The 19798-nt window shown below is 38.0% G+C and overlaps 1 protein-coding gene across 2 annotated transcripts in view; it reads left to right on the forward strand.

Annotated features, from left to right (window-relative positions):
- Window positions 1-14028, forward strand: part of LOC135472373 (transient receptor potential-gamma protein-like) — a 158761-nt gene extending 144733 nt beyond the window's left edge. For both annotated transcript variants that reach the window (XM_064751846.1, XM_064751847.1), the window contains 7 exons: window positions 1577-1716; window positions 2822-3174; window positions 4253-4448; window positions 4725-4919; window positions 6882-6923; window positions 7260-7449; window positions 12473-14028. In XM_064751846.1, coding sequence (XP_064607916.1) covers window positions 1577-1716; window positions 2822-3174; window positions 4253-4448; window positions 4725-4919; window positions 6882-6923; window positions 7260-7449; window positions 12473-13227 — 1871 coding nt within the window. In that variant the 3' untranslated portion in view covers window positions 13228-14028. The remainder of the gene's footprint in view (window positions 1-1576; window positions 1717-2821; window positions 3175-4252; window positions 4449-4724; window positions 4920-6881; window positions 6924-7259; window positions 7450-12472) is intronic.
- Window positions 14029-19798: the final 5770 nt, after the last annotated feature.

The following is a 19798-nucleotide window of genomic DNA, read 5'->3' on the forward strand; positions in this document are numbered from 1 at the left end:
CTTAGGATAATGATGATTTTGGACACATGATAGAGGGTTGGGGGTTGGGGACGTAATAAAGGGTGGGGGTCTACGGGATAGAGGGTGGGATCATGGGATAGAGGGTGAGCAGCGGGGTAGAGGGGGGGGGGGCGTTATAAAGGGTTGGGGGCTATGGGATAGAGGGGGGGGCGTTATAGAGGGTGAGCAGCGGGATAGAGTGTGGGCGTTATAAAAGGTGGAGGGCTACAGGATAGAGGGTTGGGGAGGGGGGCCTTATAGAGGGTGGGGGGCATTATAAAGGGTGGGGGAGGCTACAGGATAGAGGGTGAGAGGCGGGATAGAGGGTGGGGGGCAGGATAGAGTGTGTGGCGCGGGATAGAGGGGGAGGGGCGGGATAGAGGGTGGGGTGCGTTATAAACGGGATAGAGGGTTGGGGGCAGGGGGTTGTATTTCATATTTGCACATTATAGTATATCATGACTTTGGACCCTGATTTCAAAACGCTCTGAACATCAAGAAAACCTACATGTTCATCAGTGTGAGAATAGTTTTCAAAAGCGCTCTGAACATCAAGAAAACCTACATGTTCATCGGTGTGAGAGTAGTTTTCAAAACACTCTGAACATCAAGAAAACCCACATGTTCATCAGTGTGAGAGTAGTTTTCAGAACGCTCTGAACATCAAGAAAACCCACATGTTCATCAGTGTGAGAGTAGTTTTCAGAACGCTCTGAACATCAAGAAAACCCACATGTTCATCAGTGTGAGAATAGTTTTCAAAAGCGCTCTGAACATCAAGAAAACACACATGTTCATCAGTGTGAGAGTAGTTTTCAGAACGCTCTGAACATCAAGAAAACACACATGTTCATCAGTGTGAGAGTAGTTTTCAGAACGCTCTGAACATCAAGAAAACCTACATGTTCATCAGTGTGAGAATAGTTTTCAAAAGCGCTCTGAACATCAAGAAAACACACATGTTCATCAGTGTGAGAGTAGTTTTCAAAACACTCTGAACATCAAGAAAACACACATGTTCATCAGTGTGAGAGTAGTTTTCAAAAGCGCTCTGAACATCAAGAAAACACACATGTTCATCAGTGTGAGAGTAGTTTTCAGAACACTCTGAACATCAAGAAAACACACATGTTCATCATTGTGAGAGTAGTTTTCAAAACGCTCTGAACATCAAGAAAACCCACATGTTCATTGGTGTGAGAGTAGGTTTCAAGACACATAATGCTATGACTGGTATTTGTTCAACCTCTTACATTGTATGTGTACCTAGAAGATAAAAATTGTGTACACAGTTGTTATAATGCTGCTTTGAACGACATAATTTTGTTCTTCATATCCCAGATTTTGAACTTTTCTCTAAATTTTATATACATGTATTTGTTAAGTTCTCCATTAATTGAATTATTTTCTTCATTTAGCCATGGAAATTGTGTTACGTTTGAAAAATAATTTGTATTAAATTTTTTGGACAAATTCATTGACTACATGTACATAGGTTGAATGCATGTGTTTATATTGGTGACATGTACTCCATTGACATTACTAATAATGACCTGATTGATTTGCTTCCCTGCAGGTTTGATATGGTCCGAGGTGAAGGAATTATGGAATGAGGGGGCCAAAAGTTATATCCATGACATGTGGAATATACTAGACTTTGCCACCAACTCCCTCTATATAGCCACATTAACATTAAGAGTGATATCTTATATGCAGGTAAATTTTATTGAGCAGTTAATGTTAACTTTATATAGTTTTGGGTCCATTGCTACAGCATCTGTGAATTTAATATTTGTTCAAAAAAATGTATTCATGAAGGCTTATATATCTGTGATATTAAACAGCTGCGTTCATAATGAGGATTTCTTTTCCCATACATAATGAGGATTTCTTTTCGCATACATAATGAGGATTTCTTTACATAATGGGGATTCCTTTAACTCTGCATAACAAGGATTTCTTTTCACCTACATAATGAAGATTTATGTGCTCCTGCAAAATGAGGATTCTTTACATAATGAGGATTTCTTTACCCTTGTATAACAAGGATTTCTTTTCTCCTACATAATGAAGATTTATGTGCTCCTACAAAATGAGGATTTCTTTACATAATGAGGATTTCTTTACCCTTGTATAACAAGGATTTCTTTTCTCTTACATAATGAAGATTTATGTGCTCCTACAAAATGAGGCTTCTTTACATAATGAGGATTTCTTTACCCTTGTATTACAAGGATTTCTTTTCTCCTACATAATGAAGATTTATGTGCCCCTACAAAATGAGGATTTCTTTACATAATGAGGATTTCTTTACCCTTGTATAACAAGGATTTCGTTTCTCCTACATAATGAAGATTTATGTGCTCCTACAAAATGAGGATTTCTATACTTAATGAGGATTTCTTTACCCTTGTATAACAAGGATTTCTTTTCTCCTACATATTGAAGACTTCTTTACATATTGAACATTTCTTTACTCCTACATAATGAGGATTTCTTTACATAATGAGAATTTCTTTACCCTTACATCATGAGGATCTCTTTCCCCCTGCATACTGAGGATTTCTTCACCCAACATAATAAGGATTTCTTTACCCTGAGATAAAGTGAATTTCTTTACCCTTGTATAACAAGGATTTCTTTTCTTGTATATAATGAAGATTTCTTTACATGAAAAGAATTTATTTACACTTACATAATGAGGATCTCTTTACCCCTATATAATGAAGACTTATGTACCCTACATAATGAGAATGTCTTTACCATTACATAATGAGGATTTCTGAACAACTACTTGATGAGGATTTTTTTGCCCTTATAGGTGTCAAAAGAGCGAGCGGAGGGAAAACGGCAGGCATACATTGAGCGTCACGCCTGGGATGCCTTCGACCCAAGCCTTGTGGCCGAGACGCTTTTTGCTGCGGCTAATATATTCAGTTCTTTGAAATTAATTTACATATTTACGGTGAACTCTCACCTGGGCCCTCTGCAGATTTCCCTGGGGCGTATGGTGATGGACATTCTCAAGTTTGTGTTTGTCTTTCTCCTCGTACTCTTCTCGTTTGCGTGTGGCCTGAACCACCTGTACTGGTACTATGCAAATCTCCGGCAACAGGAGTGTGCCTCCAACGCTTTGGTCGATTCGTGTGATAGGAAATACAGAAGCTTTGCAAAGTGAGTATACTGTAAACTCCAGTTCTTTCAAAAGAATTTTTTGTTGAGAGTAGAAAAGCCGAACTGTAATTCTTCAACATTTTAGCACATTTGCAAGGTGTTTATTCAGGCATATTTTGAAGGCATTATTCTGTTTTTAACTGAGAAAATTATACTTTTTGTGAAGCCCTGAAATTTGCCAGTCCAACCAATGTAGTTTTGTCTCCAAAATCAAATTAAAAACATACATAAATTCCACTGATAGTTGCCCTTTCATTTGCGAAAAGGTTGACGAAATGGGCTATCAGAAAAAAATAGGGTAATTTGGTAGAATTTTTTGCTGGCTAATGAGGTGATAAAAAAAAAAAATTCCATTAACAGGTCAGTAAAAGAGTAGGGTCCTTTCATTGAAAGCTGGTTAGGTTCACCCAACCAAAATGTTTTTCATGATGGCCTGATTAGGGTTGTTTCCACAAAGCTACATGCACATGTATCTCTGACTTTATAGTAAGTCCCAGTTTTAAAATCATGCTGAAATTTTAACTTTTATGTTCGTTGAAACTGGCTTTGTGGAATGCGACCCAGCTTTTTTGGTAGTTTTTTGGTCTTGAGCTTACATATGCTCAAGAAGAATTTGACACCAGTGTTTACCCTTAAGTGTATGTGTCACTGCTTTGCCGCACACAGTGTTAGCTTTGATAATATTGTCCTATTATTGTAACTGCAGATGGTCAGCCCACAAACCTAAATAATTGATAACATTAAATACATTAAATAACCTTCAACCCAAAAAGGGAATGTTTAGAGGTGAATAAATATCTTAAAATTAAGAAATAATGTTCCTGCTGTGGTTGTCTGTGGTATGGTCAGCTTTCAGATTATTTGAAATCATACGTATGTATTCGACTCAAGTACAGCAACTTTTATGTGCACATACATACATACATGTGTGCACTACACCAGCATATATGTGTCTAATTATTAACAGCATTTTTTCATCTCTCAACCTCGAAAAATTTAACTGGTATTATTGTTTTAGTGTTTTGTTCTTTAGGATTTTGTTTACTACCCATAATAAAATGCTCTTTTTTTATTACAGTTTGTTTGAGATTTTACAGACCTTGTACTGGGCGATTTACGGCCTGGTTGACCTTGACAGAGCTGAACTCAAGGAGCCTCATGTCTTCACAGAACTGGCAGGAAAACTCATGTTTGGCACCTACAGTTTTATAACCATTATTGTATTGTTCAATATGCTGATAGCCATGATGAGCAATTCCTACCAAACTATATCTGTAAGTATGTGATCTGTGAGAACTCAGTACCTTTTTGTTTGATACAAATCAGTACATGTGTTTACAAAAAAGAAAAAGTAAAAGTGTAATCACATGTATATGTACAGCTTTGAATTTCATTACTTTTTAAGAAAGAAGGTTTCATTTCAAGAAACAAGATTTATTTTTAAGAAAGGACATTTCTTTTTATTAAAGAAAGACACATATATATCTATTGGCATTTACTCTATTTGACGCTTGATTCAAATTTTTCATTGTTGTTGTCGTTGTTGACAGAGTCAAGCTGATGAGGAATGGAAGTTTGCTCGTTCCAAACTGTGGATCAGTTACTTTGAGGATGGCGGGACTTTGCCTCCACCATTCAACATCATCCCCAGCCCAAAAACCATCTACTACATGATCCTATGGCTCAAAAACACCATTTGTGCTTGCTCCAAACACCAGAAACGTAGTCGCTGGCAAAGCATCAAGGTGAAATGATGACTAGGACAAATCTCTTTCTCTCTCTCTCTCTCTCTGTCTCTCTCTCTCTCTCTGTCTCTCTCTCTCTGTCTCTCTCTCTCTCTGTCTCTCTCTGTCTCTCTCTCTCTCTCTCTCTCTCTCTCTCTCTCTCTCTCTCTCTCTAAGTTTTCTGACATTCTATTGATGTTTTATCAGAAAAATCATATAAACACCATCATACTAATGGTTTAATCTGATTCTGAAAGTGCAGGGCAGATCAAGCTTTAGCTGAAATACAGTATATTTCTTTATGTAGCAATGCTGTGAAATACATACACATATCTATATGTGGCATTTACTCTGTTAGCTACACTCTAGATCAGATCTTCCCAAAACCCATCCAAAACAAGAAAACAAATACACATGTGAGAAATATGGCAGCAGTTTATACAGTATCCTTACAGTTATTTAATACAAAGCAACTCTTGTGTATTTTACCCCTGTGCTGTTTTAATAGTTATATCTAAAAACTGTTCATTGAGAGTTACCAATACAGTGGTTAACCTCTGCCTCATTGACAATTGATCTAGGGCTTGATTTAGAGACATGCCAACCGAAAGGCTCTACTGATATTTCTACCTCAGTGTATGTGACCAAGAATGACATCTTTAGCTTCATACTTTTTGCAGAGATCATACTTTTAGTGAAGTTCTTTGGTTTTGGTCATGTGCCATGTTTTAGTGAGGTACATTTGACATGTTTTACTCAGGTATTATGACATATTCTGAAAGAAGTCAGTTATCATGTTTTAGTGAGGTACATTTGACATGGTTTACTCAGGTATTATGACATATTCTGAAAGAAGTCAGTTATCATGTTTTAGTGAGGTACATTTGGCATGGTTTACTCAGGTATTATGATATATTCTGAAAGAAGTCAGTTATTATGTTTTAGTGAGGTACATTTGACATGTTGTACTCAGGTATCATGACATATTCTGAAAGAAGTCAGTTATCATGTTTTAGTGAGGTACGTTTGGCATGGTTTACTCAGGTATTATGACATATTCTGAAAGAAGTCAGTTATCATGTTTTAGTGAGGTACGTTTGGCATGGTTTACTCAGGTATTATGACATATTCTGAAAGAAGTCAGTTATCATGTTTTAGTGAGGTACATTTGGCATGGTTTACTCAGGTATTATGACATATTCTGAAAGAAGTCAGTTATCATGTTTTAGTGAGGTACATGCATTATGTTTGGTGAGAAATTATGTTTTGGCGAGGTACATTTGACGTGTTTTACTTAGGTGTCATAACATGTCCTGAAGGAAGTCAGGTATCATATTTTAGTGAGGTATATGCATTATGTTTAGTAAGGTATCTTGTTTTGGTGAGATACATTTTCGTGTTTTAGTGAGGAATCGTGATTTAGTGAAGTACATTTGTCCTCTTTTACTCAGGTATCATAACATATCCTGAAAGAAGTCAGGTATCCTGTTTTATTTAGGTACATGCTTTTTCTTTTAGTGAGGCATTATGTTTTGGTGAGGTTATTGTCATGTTTTACTCAGGTATCATGTTAGTGTTCACATATAAAGGTTTTAGTAAGGAATGCAGTCTCTTGTTTTAGTGAGGTTAGGTATTGTGTTTTTATAAGTTGTTATGCTTATGGTGATGTCTCATGCATTTGATGAGGTACATGTATCAATGTTTTACTGTGGTGTCATGTTTGTGGTAACAGGTCATGATTTTTGTGAGGTACCCAGTTTTGGTTTCATGTTTTTGGTAAGTGCTGTGCTTTTCGTGACGTACGTGTCATGTTAAAACAAGTGAATTTTATCACCATTAGTTGAAGTAACAGGCTCTCATGAAAACATATGGAAGTTGAATGTAACAAAATACCATTTAAAAATTTCCAGACGTGAATATGGGGATTTGTTTTTATTCTTTTTTCTTTTTGCATGTGATTAATTGGCTTCTTTTCTGTTACAGAAAATTGTCAAGAAAATTAATGAACGTGAAGTGCGATATCAGGTATGTCACTATTACACATGTGATTTACGTACCTTTGTCTCCACTTATTGTTGCATTTCTAGCTATTCTGATTGCTCTGTTACCCTGTTCACAAGACAAAAGCGTAAGCGGTATCAAGTATAAATACTTAATTCTACAGACAAGTATAGGTACTTATCTTGTTGATCATTTTAATAAATAGTCAGTTTTGTTTTGTTCGGTACACCAGGAGGTATACAGTTGTTACAAAACAGAGTTAATAAACCGTGATCCAAGTAATTTGGATTTACCCAGCCGTTGGTGTGCACTTTTCCATGTGTCCATGTTCAGGTGTTGATGTTTAACTGTCTGTTTTAGGCTGTGATGAAAGATCTCATCAAGAGGTACATCATGCAGAAGCAGAGAAGTCCCAGTCGCGGGGAGGGCGTTACCGAGGACGATGTCAATGAGATTAAACAAGACATCTCGTCGTTTCGCTTCGAACTGTTGGAGATTCTCCGCAACAACGGAATGAAGACACCGAACCCCAACCAACCCAAACCTACAAGTAAGCGGAAGCGCTTCTGGAAGCAGCTGGTGGGAGGCATTAAAACCCAGCCTTCCATCCCGGAATGAACGTCCTCTAATAATATGCGTGCGCTTCAGTGGCTCTAATAGTTTGATAAGACTCCTCCCCATTGTCTCTTTATAGGTCACAAGTTACCATTCCAAACCAAAAAGACATTGATATGTAGAAAGTTTGTGTTTATTTAATTATATATGAAGATTCTACTTGCATGATCATCTTATAAAATAAACATTTTAAATGTTATAAAATAAATATAATATATATTACAATATATTGGACAAAAACATGGTACGTCCTTGCATGATACTGTGTGCCTACCTGAGGCTTCAAAATTGACTGACAGGTGTCCGTTTTCTGACGTTGATTAATTTACAAGTGGTGTTTTTGTGCATGGTTTTGCTATACCCTTTGCCTAAATTTGTATTGAACTGTATTAGTTGTGCTAGTACAGTGATCACACCAGAATTTGTTGGTTTCCGGAATAAGTGTTTATGTCATATCTTGTTGACATCGATGACGATACGGACATTTAATCGTCCTTCTGTATACATATTGAGAAATGATCCAGAGCTTTTATCGTTAACATTAGATTGGCCAGTATTTGGTTTTACATATCCCGTTGTAACATTATAAAGTTTATACGTTGTAATATTGTATCGATATACACACTTGTTAAAAATTTTCACCGTGTACAGTTATCCGGGTGCAATCTAGATGGGATTAGGCGACATTTTCCCTGCCATATTTTTATTGGCAATTTGAAATTTTACTGCGGTGCAGCAAAACTAAAACAGAGGTGTGATATAACTGCAAAAGCCGCTGGTCGGTATTTTCTTTATAACATTTAAAGATACAAGTTGATTCGTGGGATAAGTGTGAAATTGAGGAAGATCTGCACACAGACTTTAGGGCTTATTAGGACTGATTTATTAGCATATTACCCTGTACGTGCCGCATATTTCTTGTCCTGTTGGACGACTTCACTTAATGAACATGGGAGCATGTGGAATAGAAAGTTGCTCGGAAGTTCCCCAGGCTTTGCGTTATAAAATAAAGGACAAAATGCCACCCAATCTCATCCAAAGGTGGAATATTATAGTCGGAATATACCTTCGACGTCATAAATGAAATCATGTCCAGCGTTGATCGTTTTAATGTTACTAAGCTTGGCCATATACCATCCTTGTATTGTTCAGAGAAATAAATGGTGTATTCCTGTATCTATTTTGCCGTGTGCCTTCACTGTTCCATGGTGTAATAATTCGCAGCTTTTCAAACTTCCAAGCCTTTGACTTTATCTTCCTAGCTGTTGTAAATGCAATTTTCTCATTCGCTCGGCTATATCCATTTGTTGTAAGCAAATAACACCTGAGATTCAATGTCCCTCTCTGAAAACTAACTGGTTGTCCATAACGAACTAAAATCTTTTGTGCATATTTGTTGTTCGTCTTTCGATTTATTTCTTGTGTATTTATTAGTGTACATACTAGATCTGAACATAGATTTTCTTCAAGTGTTTCTCAGAGTGGTTTTGCTTTCACATATGATACAAGTAACATTTAAGGCAATGTGTAGCCTTGTTGGTTTTTCTGTGTTAAATTGAGTTATACAGTTTGGTTTCCAGGACATGTTGGTTTACTTTGCCTGGCATCGTCTACAGTGCTGCCATGCCTCTCAAAGCAAAGTGACCTGCTGATGTCTTCTTCTTAGAGCTTGCTTGATCGTTGCCTAGATTTCACGTCCTTGTTTATATAACTTACAACACCATTTTGTAGACGCGTGAGAAACTTGCATAAAAGAAACTTGCATAAAAGTAATTTGTGAAATTAATCTTGGCGTCGTTGTGTATTAAGTGAATCTACGTTATGAATCACATCCAATTTTTTTGAAAGTAAATTGTAATTTTTAAGTTGCCCAGGGTAAACAAGTAACACAAATACAGTTCGCGTTTGCAGGGGCCAGTTCTTCTTTTCACAGAAGTGGACAAAAAATGAGGCATCTCTACTACCTAAGGATCGGACCATTCCATTGATCCACAAAATGAAATCCTCGAACCTGACTTTCGTATAACATGTGTTTACCACAGACACACTTGAAACTTAAACTCAGGGTTTAACTTTCCAGAAATTCTGTCCAGAAGAGATGCACATCCTCCTGGCCTTATAGAAACGTTTTGACATCGGTATGATTAACAAGCTCACATTGCTTTGGGAAGATGGCGGTGCTTTAGTTTGTAGTTGATTGGCTAATACCTTTATTTAGCAATTTGTAATCAGTTTTGTATGGGAAGAATGATGCTGTCCGAAAAACGAACTTTACTTTAATGTTTAATGTTTTGGCTGAAAGTTAACATTTGACGTTATTATTATAATCTTACGTCTAACTTGTTTTTTCTTCTATTTTTTGCATACTTTTAGGTTTGTGGGGTTTTACGTGTGTTACGTGTTATTCATTTTGTTTGATGTTTCGGTTCAGTTGGACACCATGTCGATTCTTTATTCTTCGTACCAAGTTACTCGGTTTGTGTGTACATCTTAAATGTCTTTTTCTTTCTTGGAGTTAGCCTGTTTCTAATCTGCAACCTCGATGTGTAAAATACATAGATGGCGAAACATACATTCGCACACCAAGCGTCAACCGACCTCTGTCAATACGTATTAGATAGCTGTCTTTGTTTAAATAATGAAATATTATCATCCGTTATGATGAAGCAAATCTATATCACATCAAGGTTACACGTATATGTGTCGAGTTTCTCTTTCTGATGAATTTCAGGTTGTTGTTTTTTTATGTGATGGCGTTATTATATGTTATACGTGTTGCGATGTTATAATGTCGAGATTAGCAGAAATTCTTGATTGTTGGATTGTGTTACTTCCAAGAATTGGGTTTCACAGTTATTCTCTCTATCGGACCAATGGAGTAACTTTTCCCGCACCATGGCGACACTGGTCCAAGCTGAACACACCATTATTCCCTTGCATTGCAGGAGTAATACGTCACCAGTTTGCTCACAAAACGTCAACGTAAAAGACAGAACTGAGCAATAGACTAAACAGCTTGGACCTGAAGCACTTTAGGCGAGAAAGGTTTCCCATGGGCAATTGTTTGAGCCTGTTCATCGTTTTTTGTGTTTTTTTTCATGTGTGTGTATGTACCGGGCAACTTCTCGCACTGTGTCGAACTGTCTTTCGCCTGTCATATCTGTTTTCTGGATTCACACAAACGTTGATTCCGTTGTTCTCTGGGAGATTCTTATGTAGTGTGCCACATTATGTAACAACAGTTTTGTACTGTACGTGTTGCTGACGTTCTTTGTAAGATTGTAAGTTATGCCATGTTCAGTCCTTCACATATACATGTACCTGTATTGCTTATGCCTTGTCTTTTTGTGAAAGTTGTCAGTATCTTGATTTGCAAATCTTTCCAGTGTCAAGTCATCAGGTCGTGTGATTTATGTCACGGCGTCGTATTTTCAGTAGTCCACGATTGTTTTGCCTTTATATATATGGTATTTTTCTTTGGCTTTGTACATACACGTCTTACAATGTATTTGTAATGCTAGTGCTAATGGTACTGAATTAGTAATGTTCTAATATTACACGTTTTTTCAGTCTCGTGTTTTACAAATTTCCCTGTTATTTGTGTTGTGCAAGCTTTCCAGGTGTCATGTGGTGTAAGTGTGTCCAATACACTGTCGTACATGTACAAGCTTTCCGGATGTCCTGTCGTACACGCTTTCCCGGTGTGCTTTTGTTTAAAGCGTCTCCAATACCCTGTTGTACAAGTTTTCCCAGTGTCTTGTCGTACAACCTCCCGGATGTCCTTTTGTATAAGCGTCTCCAATACCCTGTTGTACAAGCTTCCCTGGTGTCCTGCCGTACAACCTTTCCGGATGTCATGTTGTACCGGCAGTTGGGTTGTCCTCCCTGGTGTCCCGTCGGTGTTGGGTTTGTCTTGTCCCTTTCCTCCAGCCTGTTTGTCGTCTCTGAGTCGTTAACCCTGCACAAGACACCTTCGCAGCACCGCACAAAGAGCACGTCACTCCTCCCAGCCTGTGGCTGCTGTTTTTCGGACTCGTGTCTCGGCACTGTGATTGGATTGTCACCTTACTCCCTCCCGCTGACCTCCGACCTTATGCCACACCCCTCATCTGCATGATCGTCGGTGTGCTGCCATTGTCATCCAGGTTAGCTAACTTTGCTGTCGTTTCCTGCTCCTCAACTGGACAATACAATGATGTATGTACTAGCCTGACTTAAGTAAGTTTTTCTATCAGCATTCTTGTCTTCGACCTCTTGTGTCATCGGATTTGATGAACTGCCAATGCAGAGCCATGTAGTTGACATTCTTCGAACAGTTTTTCTTTCGCCAGTTCGGTGCACAGCTTAACTTCGCTATTCAAGTTGTCTTTATTTGAAATAAACAGAACGAACTGTCATTACCCTGACTCTTGAATTAGATGAACACGTCTTTGCCAAGCTAAATTACTGATGCTGGATATAAAATCAGATATGCACTTATAACTGTTGTGTTAAGCTGAACAGGCTAGTTACGTTCAGTCGGATTACTGACTAAATTTTAAAGAAAAACAGAGAATGGATAGACCATGGATTGTGATGGCCTTGCTTTATGGAAATCTTACACTAGAGATTCATAAAAGTATTTATGAGAAAGTAGATTTTCGACATTTCGGCTGTACATCGGGAAATGGAGATATTTAGACGGCTAAACTTCAAACATTTTGAAAAATATTAAGAACTTTACTAAATGTAGGCATATTTTGATTATATACATAAACGGTTCGACATGTGACCTTCAATATAATGTTGCCCCTCCTAACAGTATCATAGATGGGTTACCGTAAACATGTAGGGTGTAACCCAGTACCGCGTATTTTGTGTACTGAGACGGCGTCTGTTCTTGGACTCCTCTGATTGTTTTGAGTATTGGCCTATTTTGACGACAGTTTGTAATGTGGTCGCTTTTGCTCGGGTTCCAGATCGCCGACTGTCCAGGAAGAAGAGTCAGTTGTCCTTAGACAGACTGAAGCGATCCTTATCCGTTGAACCCCGTAGGAAGAAGAGCTCAGAGAAGTTGGAAGTAGAAGAGGAATTGCCCCGATCAATGTCTATGAGATTGCCTGACGCTGGCAATGTTAAAGTGCCTGAGACAATCGTTGAAGAATCGTTGGAAATGAGGCGCCAGAGCATTGGTCAAGGGCTTCGCGCCCGAAAGGAAAGTGCCCATAAGTTGGTCATCCCAAAGCTGGTGACAGAACCGGCTCCTAGCCGAGAGGCGGACAACGGAGTGAATAAGCACAAAGTGGACGAAGGCTTGGGGGAATCCATCGACCAACCATCGGTGTTAAATGCTGACTCCATTCCTCCTAGGCGACGTCCTATTGCCAGCAGTAGTCCAAACCTCTCGTTTTTAGAGAGTCCAAAGTCTGTACCTTTAGGGAGAAATAATAGTAGCAACGGCAAAGTGGTGGTTAGCAAGTCACAAAACATGGAAGCCTTTGACCCCAAAGTGCTTGATATGACAGAGGGGAATTCCAGCAAACCGTCACATTCACCCACGGATTTGGAAAGTATGGATCCATTTTCCAAAAAACCTATGGGATCCGTGAAGAAAGTATCATTCCTGTGGTCTGAGATTGGGAAAAATCTCAAAGATCCCAAAGTTGAGAGTTACGTTTACGATGGTAGTATGAAAAACCCTGGCGAAATTGACGGGAAAAAGGAATCGACGTAACCATTTCCAATAAAATACAATCTGTTGGATAATGCTGCTGTCACTTGTGTATACCCATATTTTTTTATCCTCCTCAGTGTTATTGACATCAGTTTTGTTTCCCTTTTGTTTTAACGTTAGTGATTTTTTAAATTGTTTTGCTCGTTCATTTAGTGTACCTGTTTCCTCATGTGTCACAACGACGGCCGATTTCCTTTGTGACGGTATTTTTCTAAGTGCTACATCTGTACATAATACCCATATATCTGCTCAACAGGCAGCTCGTCTTCATCGAGATCGGGGCGACCGTAAGGCTATACTTCGGACTAGTTCCAACGACTATTAGTCTGGTGATATATATACTAATGCATTACGGGTTACCTTATGTTTACATTTGAATAGCCTCAGCTCCCAGCATCTCGACTGAACGCTCCACGTGTTCGTATCACAGTGCTATTATTTTCTGAGGCATATATCCTCATGAAACCAAGCCTGGCGACCGACTCATTGACGAACGTTCGAAAATGTTGAAAACCTGCTACAATACACAACTAAGTTTGTTTAAAGATTTTTTTGTGAACGAGAAAAAACCATGAAAATTGTGTAAATTTCGAGTTCAGCTGTTATCACAAAGGTAGACAATTGAGTCACCTTGTAAATCGTCTATGGCCATCATGTGAGGCTCTGCCTATTGTCTCTTTATTTCCGCCCTTTTCCCCCATATTTGGCACAGAATAAGTTGCCAAGTAATCACAATATGGATGGAAAACGCTGATAAAAAGCCACAGTGGACATGGTAATGGCTGCATTAGTAGGGAAAAAAATATATATCTACATACATACATATATATATATATATATATATATATATATTATATATATATACGAGAGTATCTTTATAAATAAGCGGACGTAAGTGGGAAGGTCTTGCAGCAACTTGTGGGTTTCTGCCAAGCTACCACAGTTTCCTCACACCATAATGCTGACCGCCGTCGTGAAATATTCTTGAATACGGCGTAAACACAAATCAATTAAAGTAATAAATGAGTACCGTTCTCTTATACTAGTAGTTGTAAACCAGCCCCAAATAACTTATTTACATGTGGAAGAACTTCCTTTAGAGCAAACGTTAGTCAGGCTGCAGCAGACATGGCGAAGTAATTTACCAGTAGCCTACGCCACAAGGATGCAGTAGATTGACGCGATTGTAATTAAATAAGGATCTTACATCGTCATTTGCGGCATAAATTTTGTATTGGTTACGTTGTTACTGATTGATATTTGGGCGGCATCGTGATTTTATCTTGTTTTACCTTTATAAATTGTACACTATAAACAGGTATGGGGTGTTCATAAGCAACATTTTTCAGCATGGATATGGTCATGTGATGAGATGTGCTGTCAATAAAGGATGTGTACGACAGTGATAGTCCAAGTACTGCAGGAGGTACTTTATGGCTTCGCAGATGCATACGTAATGTTTGGCTTAAACGAAAAGCTCTGTGGGCAGGGCGTTGTTGCTATTGCGAATGATGTACCTCTTGTTTTTGACGGTGAGATACATTGCTGAACGTCGCTTTTTAGCACAAACAAAACCTTCGGGACAGCCCTAAATATACTATTGTTTAATATGTGGATATGGATTGACGTGTAGGTACATTGATCTTTGGTATATGTCGTCTTTTGTGATATGTAACTTTATGGAGCTAACGCGAATGTGATATTATGAATGAATTCAAGGCTCGTGATATGGCGCGGCGATACCATTGACTTGTTGATTGGGCTTTGTGTGTTTTGAATTACTAAGGTATGGTTTGTAATGTCGAATGGAACTATATTTCCATTGTTGGTTTTACATCATTATTTCAAATCTTTGTTTCGTTATTTATATATTCATTCGTACATGTGTAGGCTCTCAATTACGCACAGTACCTGTCAATACTCCATTGCATACCAGAAAAGGTTGCCATTGCATATAATACTTGATACTTTTAGATTTTTTTCCTCACTGATATGAGTTTTTTTTTTTAATTGTATTTTTAAGGAACTTTGTTGTATTTTTTGCTATGTATAGGTTTATAGCTTTAAAATATTTTAAATTATGATTGAATCGTGCAGTAAAAAGAATAATCAAGGTTGCACGCAAAGTTCTGCTAAGGTGTGTTTGGGAGTAACAGTGATCTCACGATCTTGTCAGTTAAGTCAAGCCATTAAAATGCGCATGGTGGTAAATGGTATAATATAATACCACGTGAATGTTTGAGAATATATATTTTCTGAGTTAGAAGTTGACAAATGCCCACTAACCAAGGGCCCTGTAGGCCTATAAGTTTATGCATAAGGTAATCGGTGACGTAAAGGATAGCCCGAATTCTTGCCTTTCCTTTATCAACTCAGAGACATGAAGAAAGGAAAGGAAAATAATCAGTTTACACATTGATCTCAACACTTAAAGCAGGACAAGCAGCAACAAAAAAATAAGCCCATCACCGACTGCTGCCTATTTTTGACACTGTAAAACTCTGGCATGGTTGGTTTTGTTTTCGGTGTTACCGAGATAAGCGTTTTAGAGGAAACCAGAATGAATGTGGATTGTTAGACGTGTTCTGTGCCGAGTTATCCACATATTGTACAATGTGCTATATAATCAGTCTATCCACTACCTTTGTACACTACACCATCAACATGAATCTAGCAATTTCTGTCAGCCAGACTGTTATACTGTTCCCAAGATGTGAAATTATCACTTCAAGCGGGAAGGAACATCCGTTATCATCGAGGAGCAGTTGCGCTAACCAGACTTCTGTGGCATATACGTTTTCAGGCAGCATTAAGTTAAGGCTGATGCCCACTTGCAGGGTGAACCAGAAATAAACATTTTGTGATATCTCATCATTCTGACTGAAAATAACAAATATTCATTGTTGGAAGCAGAATGTTTTGTAGAGACATTTTATTGATTTGTTTGGAAGAAATAGTGAAATGACCTCTGAAAAATAAATAATGTGTATAGTAAATAAGTATTGTTTATAGTAAATAAGCAGTTAAAGCTTTAAAATAATTTAACATCACACTTCAGTTGGTTCTTTAACAATTAATCAGTTTTAAAGCGTAAACTATCAAAATATTGGATACAATTGTAGAACTTGTTGGGGCCATTTGATTTTCTGAAAGGCTAAATATGAATATTGAATATTCACCGGCGACACCATGGTGGACTTGGTAACCATAAAGCAAAAATGTCATACTCATATTGTTTTAAGATAAAAGCTTTCGTTCTGTTCTTATTGCCGTTGATCTCAATACGAATTTAAAAGAATGTGTCTTGGGATACTTTTGGACGAAGTGGTGTTCCGTCGCAGAAGTTGTTTTGCTATAAGATGAATCACTTTGCAAGGTTCTAGTAGCTGTATAGTCGTGTCCAAATATAGAGTATACGGGTCAAGCTCGAGGCAAACTGAGCTTTGCAAATATTGGTAGTTCTATTCAAACAGCCAGTTGCCGTCGTAATTTGAAGAAGTATCGATATATATATATATATGGGTGTATTGTTCATTTGTGGTTGATACCATTGTATGTTTCACGTATAACATATCCATAATGCGACTTGATCGTTTTAAACCAGGTGTCTAATAGTGGTCGTTTTTCCGGTAATTTGATGACTGGTCTTAAAGATGCCCTAGTCTCTAGGTGTTGGTCTAATTGGGCCCTTTTTTCGGGATTTCCTGGATCAGTATCCATGGGATTCTTGGACTTCCAGGGTAAATTGGGGCTTTTTACCAGGGACGTTCCATCACCTCCAAAGGGACCCTCTTCCTGGGATTTCCCTGGTCTGTCCCAATGTGTCCCTTTTCTTGGGGACTCCTTGGCCAGTCGTAACTATTACGCACACAGGGGCGACCCCGGTCGACCTCGCCGTGCCCTCGCTTCCGTCTTTCAAAAACTTGTCCAGCAGCTGGACACTCTCCATTGTTTAGAGGTAGAATGTAGCTACCATCAAGGATCGCGTTTCTTTAGTTGTGATTTTTTTAGAATTATTGATCGTAATATTTTTTAAGTAGCTTCCGTGGAATGGCATAAATGGTATTGTAGATAAGTACATTACGTAAAGGGTACTTGGAGCTTACCTTATGTTTGTATATTTATATTACGGTACCATTTACGTATATGTGTATTATATATATATATATATATATATATATATATATATATATATATATATATATATATATAGTTTTTCGTGTCTGTGATATATTGTTACGTTCTATACTAGGTAGTGTGTTTAATATTTTCCGATCATGATATATTTCTGAAATAACTACTGTGGCAAATCTGTTTATCAAGATTGTTTGGATACTTCGTGTTGTTATCATAGTAATGCTAATGGACAACAACATTAAGAGAGTAAACAAGTGGTTTTATGTTCAAATGGGTCACTCGCTACCTCACTTAAACTTGGAGAGAATTAATACTTTCTGTGACTATGATAGGATGCATATTTCAATGTTCCGGCGAGCTATTCAGATGAATTGGAAGCTCTGTAAAGAAATTTCACTCAGTGGTTTTTTGTTTAACTTCAAAAAGCGTTTCGGAACCAAGAATTTTTAAAATCACTTTTTCATGGAAAATGAAACATGCATCGCCTGGTGTAAAGAAGAGTTCTGAAATACTATCGTCTCAGCATGTTGGTGTTCGTTTCAGAGTTACCGACTCGTATGCAGCTTTCTGTGACGCGTGTGTTAATATGCCTACAAGTTCTCACCGCCACCCAAGAAGTCTGCAGAGCCAAGTGGTATGAATACAGCCTTTAATTCCATGGGCCAGCCAAGCTGGCGAGCCTAAATCAAATCACGGGATGCTAATGTGGTGAAAGGCAGTCTGTTTTTCTTCAAATGGACATTTCGCTCATTAGAACACAACAGCTCCCAGTCCACCCCTGCCATTTTGTCGCGTTTGTGGTACTTCGTTATCACGACTGAGTAGGTAGGTTACATATTCAGAAACTTCTGGCGTCTTCCAGGAAATAAGTGGCGCTTCTAGAGAAAAAAAAATCGCAATGGTGATGACGAAGTGTATGTAAAATTTGCTTTGCGATGTGAAGGCTGATTGGCTAACTGTTAAGTGGCTGTAATATTACTTCCTCGAAATTCTCAATCGGTGGCGGTCCCCAACTCTAGGGCTTTCACTGCTGAAATCTCCCAAGGTACCATATACTCATAGTATTTAACGATGTTTGTGCAGTTTATGTTTTGAAGTAGCACGGTCTCCTAAAGCTGTCGTTTCCGTTAAAGACAGGATGAAGTCTGTATGTTTGCTCAACTCAAGCCTGAACAGTTGTATAGCATTCACTTGAAACTGCATGATAGTGCCCGATATCTAATTTGTTAACACACCTCTCTCACTGGTGTCAATGGACACCATATGTATTCAGTTGATTATCGTAAGTTGCTTTCGTTCAAGCTGAACAAAAGTGTTGACTGGCCTTTCGTGTACAGGCAGTAGTACTGCGTTACTGGATTTTAAACCGTAGTATGTAATACACGTACCTGCAAAATAATGAGGTGTGATACTTCTGACAAATTTTCGTGTATTCAGTTTTAGTTTTGTTCGATGGTTTGAGACTCCCTGAAGACGCTATTCAAATATTGTTATTTATCAAATATTTATCCAGCTGCAATATTAACCTTTTACATGTTTAAAGTATTAGTTCAGGTCATTAAATATTGTGTGTGTGTGTGTGTGTGTGTGTGTGTTTGACTGCATGATGGAACATCTTACAGTGTCTTAACATTTATAAAGTTTATATTATGGGACGCTCATTGAAGCATTTTCTTGACAGTTAGTTTCATGCTTGTTATGTAGTTGTATTTATTATATGTGTTCTCTTGGGAGTCGTGATGATTTCTCGTTCCGATGAGATGTGGTACAAAAGTATTGCTATATCGTCGAGAGGGATGTGGTACGTTGCAAAAGCGGTGTTATATTATGATGTTCTGAACCGATGGGGTGCAATAGAGAGGCATTATTATGGCATGTTGTTATATCATTCTGAATCGGTGTCTGATACAAAAACATTGTTATAACATGTTATACAGGAATGAGACGATACGGTGTAGTACAAAAGCATTATTGTTGCTCTATGGCACAGAAGCATTCTTTGGTCATCCTGCATGAACCGGTGAGGTGTGTTACATAGGCGATATATCATGCGGTTAACTTGTCCTGAACGTGTGGTAGCAATAGGCCTATCTCAGCTATCTTGCGTCCTATAGGATTACACTTGGATTTGTGGACTGTATACAGTCTGTGTGAAAAGTCCTGAATATTTGACTAGAACATTATTAGCCATTTTCATTAGTAATCGTAAAAAGATGTATGTTTACTTCTTTGTGCTGCTCTTGTCTGTGACTGCTCATAATCCGAGACTTTGAACTGGTTGCCTATTTAATGACAAATGCCTAAATATATTTACGTATACAGCAGATTGTACGTGAAACCACTACTGTAACGAATAAAAGCGGTTTCACATTCATCTGTTGACATTTAAAAGTTATAGAAATAAAATTGCGTTATGATAGTTAAAGCTAGCAGT

The sequence above is a fragment of the Liolophura sinensis genome, chromosome 8 (genome assembly GCF_032854445.1).
Source record: "Liolophura sinensis isolate JHLJ2023 chromosome 8, CUHK_Ljap_v2, whole genome shotgun sequence".
Lineage (NCBI taxonomy): Eukaryota > Metazoa > Mollusca > Polyplacophora > Chitonida > Chitonidae > Liolophura > Liolophura sinensis.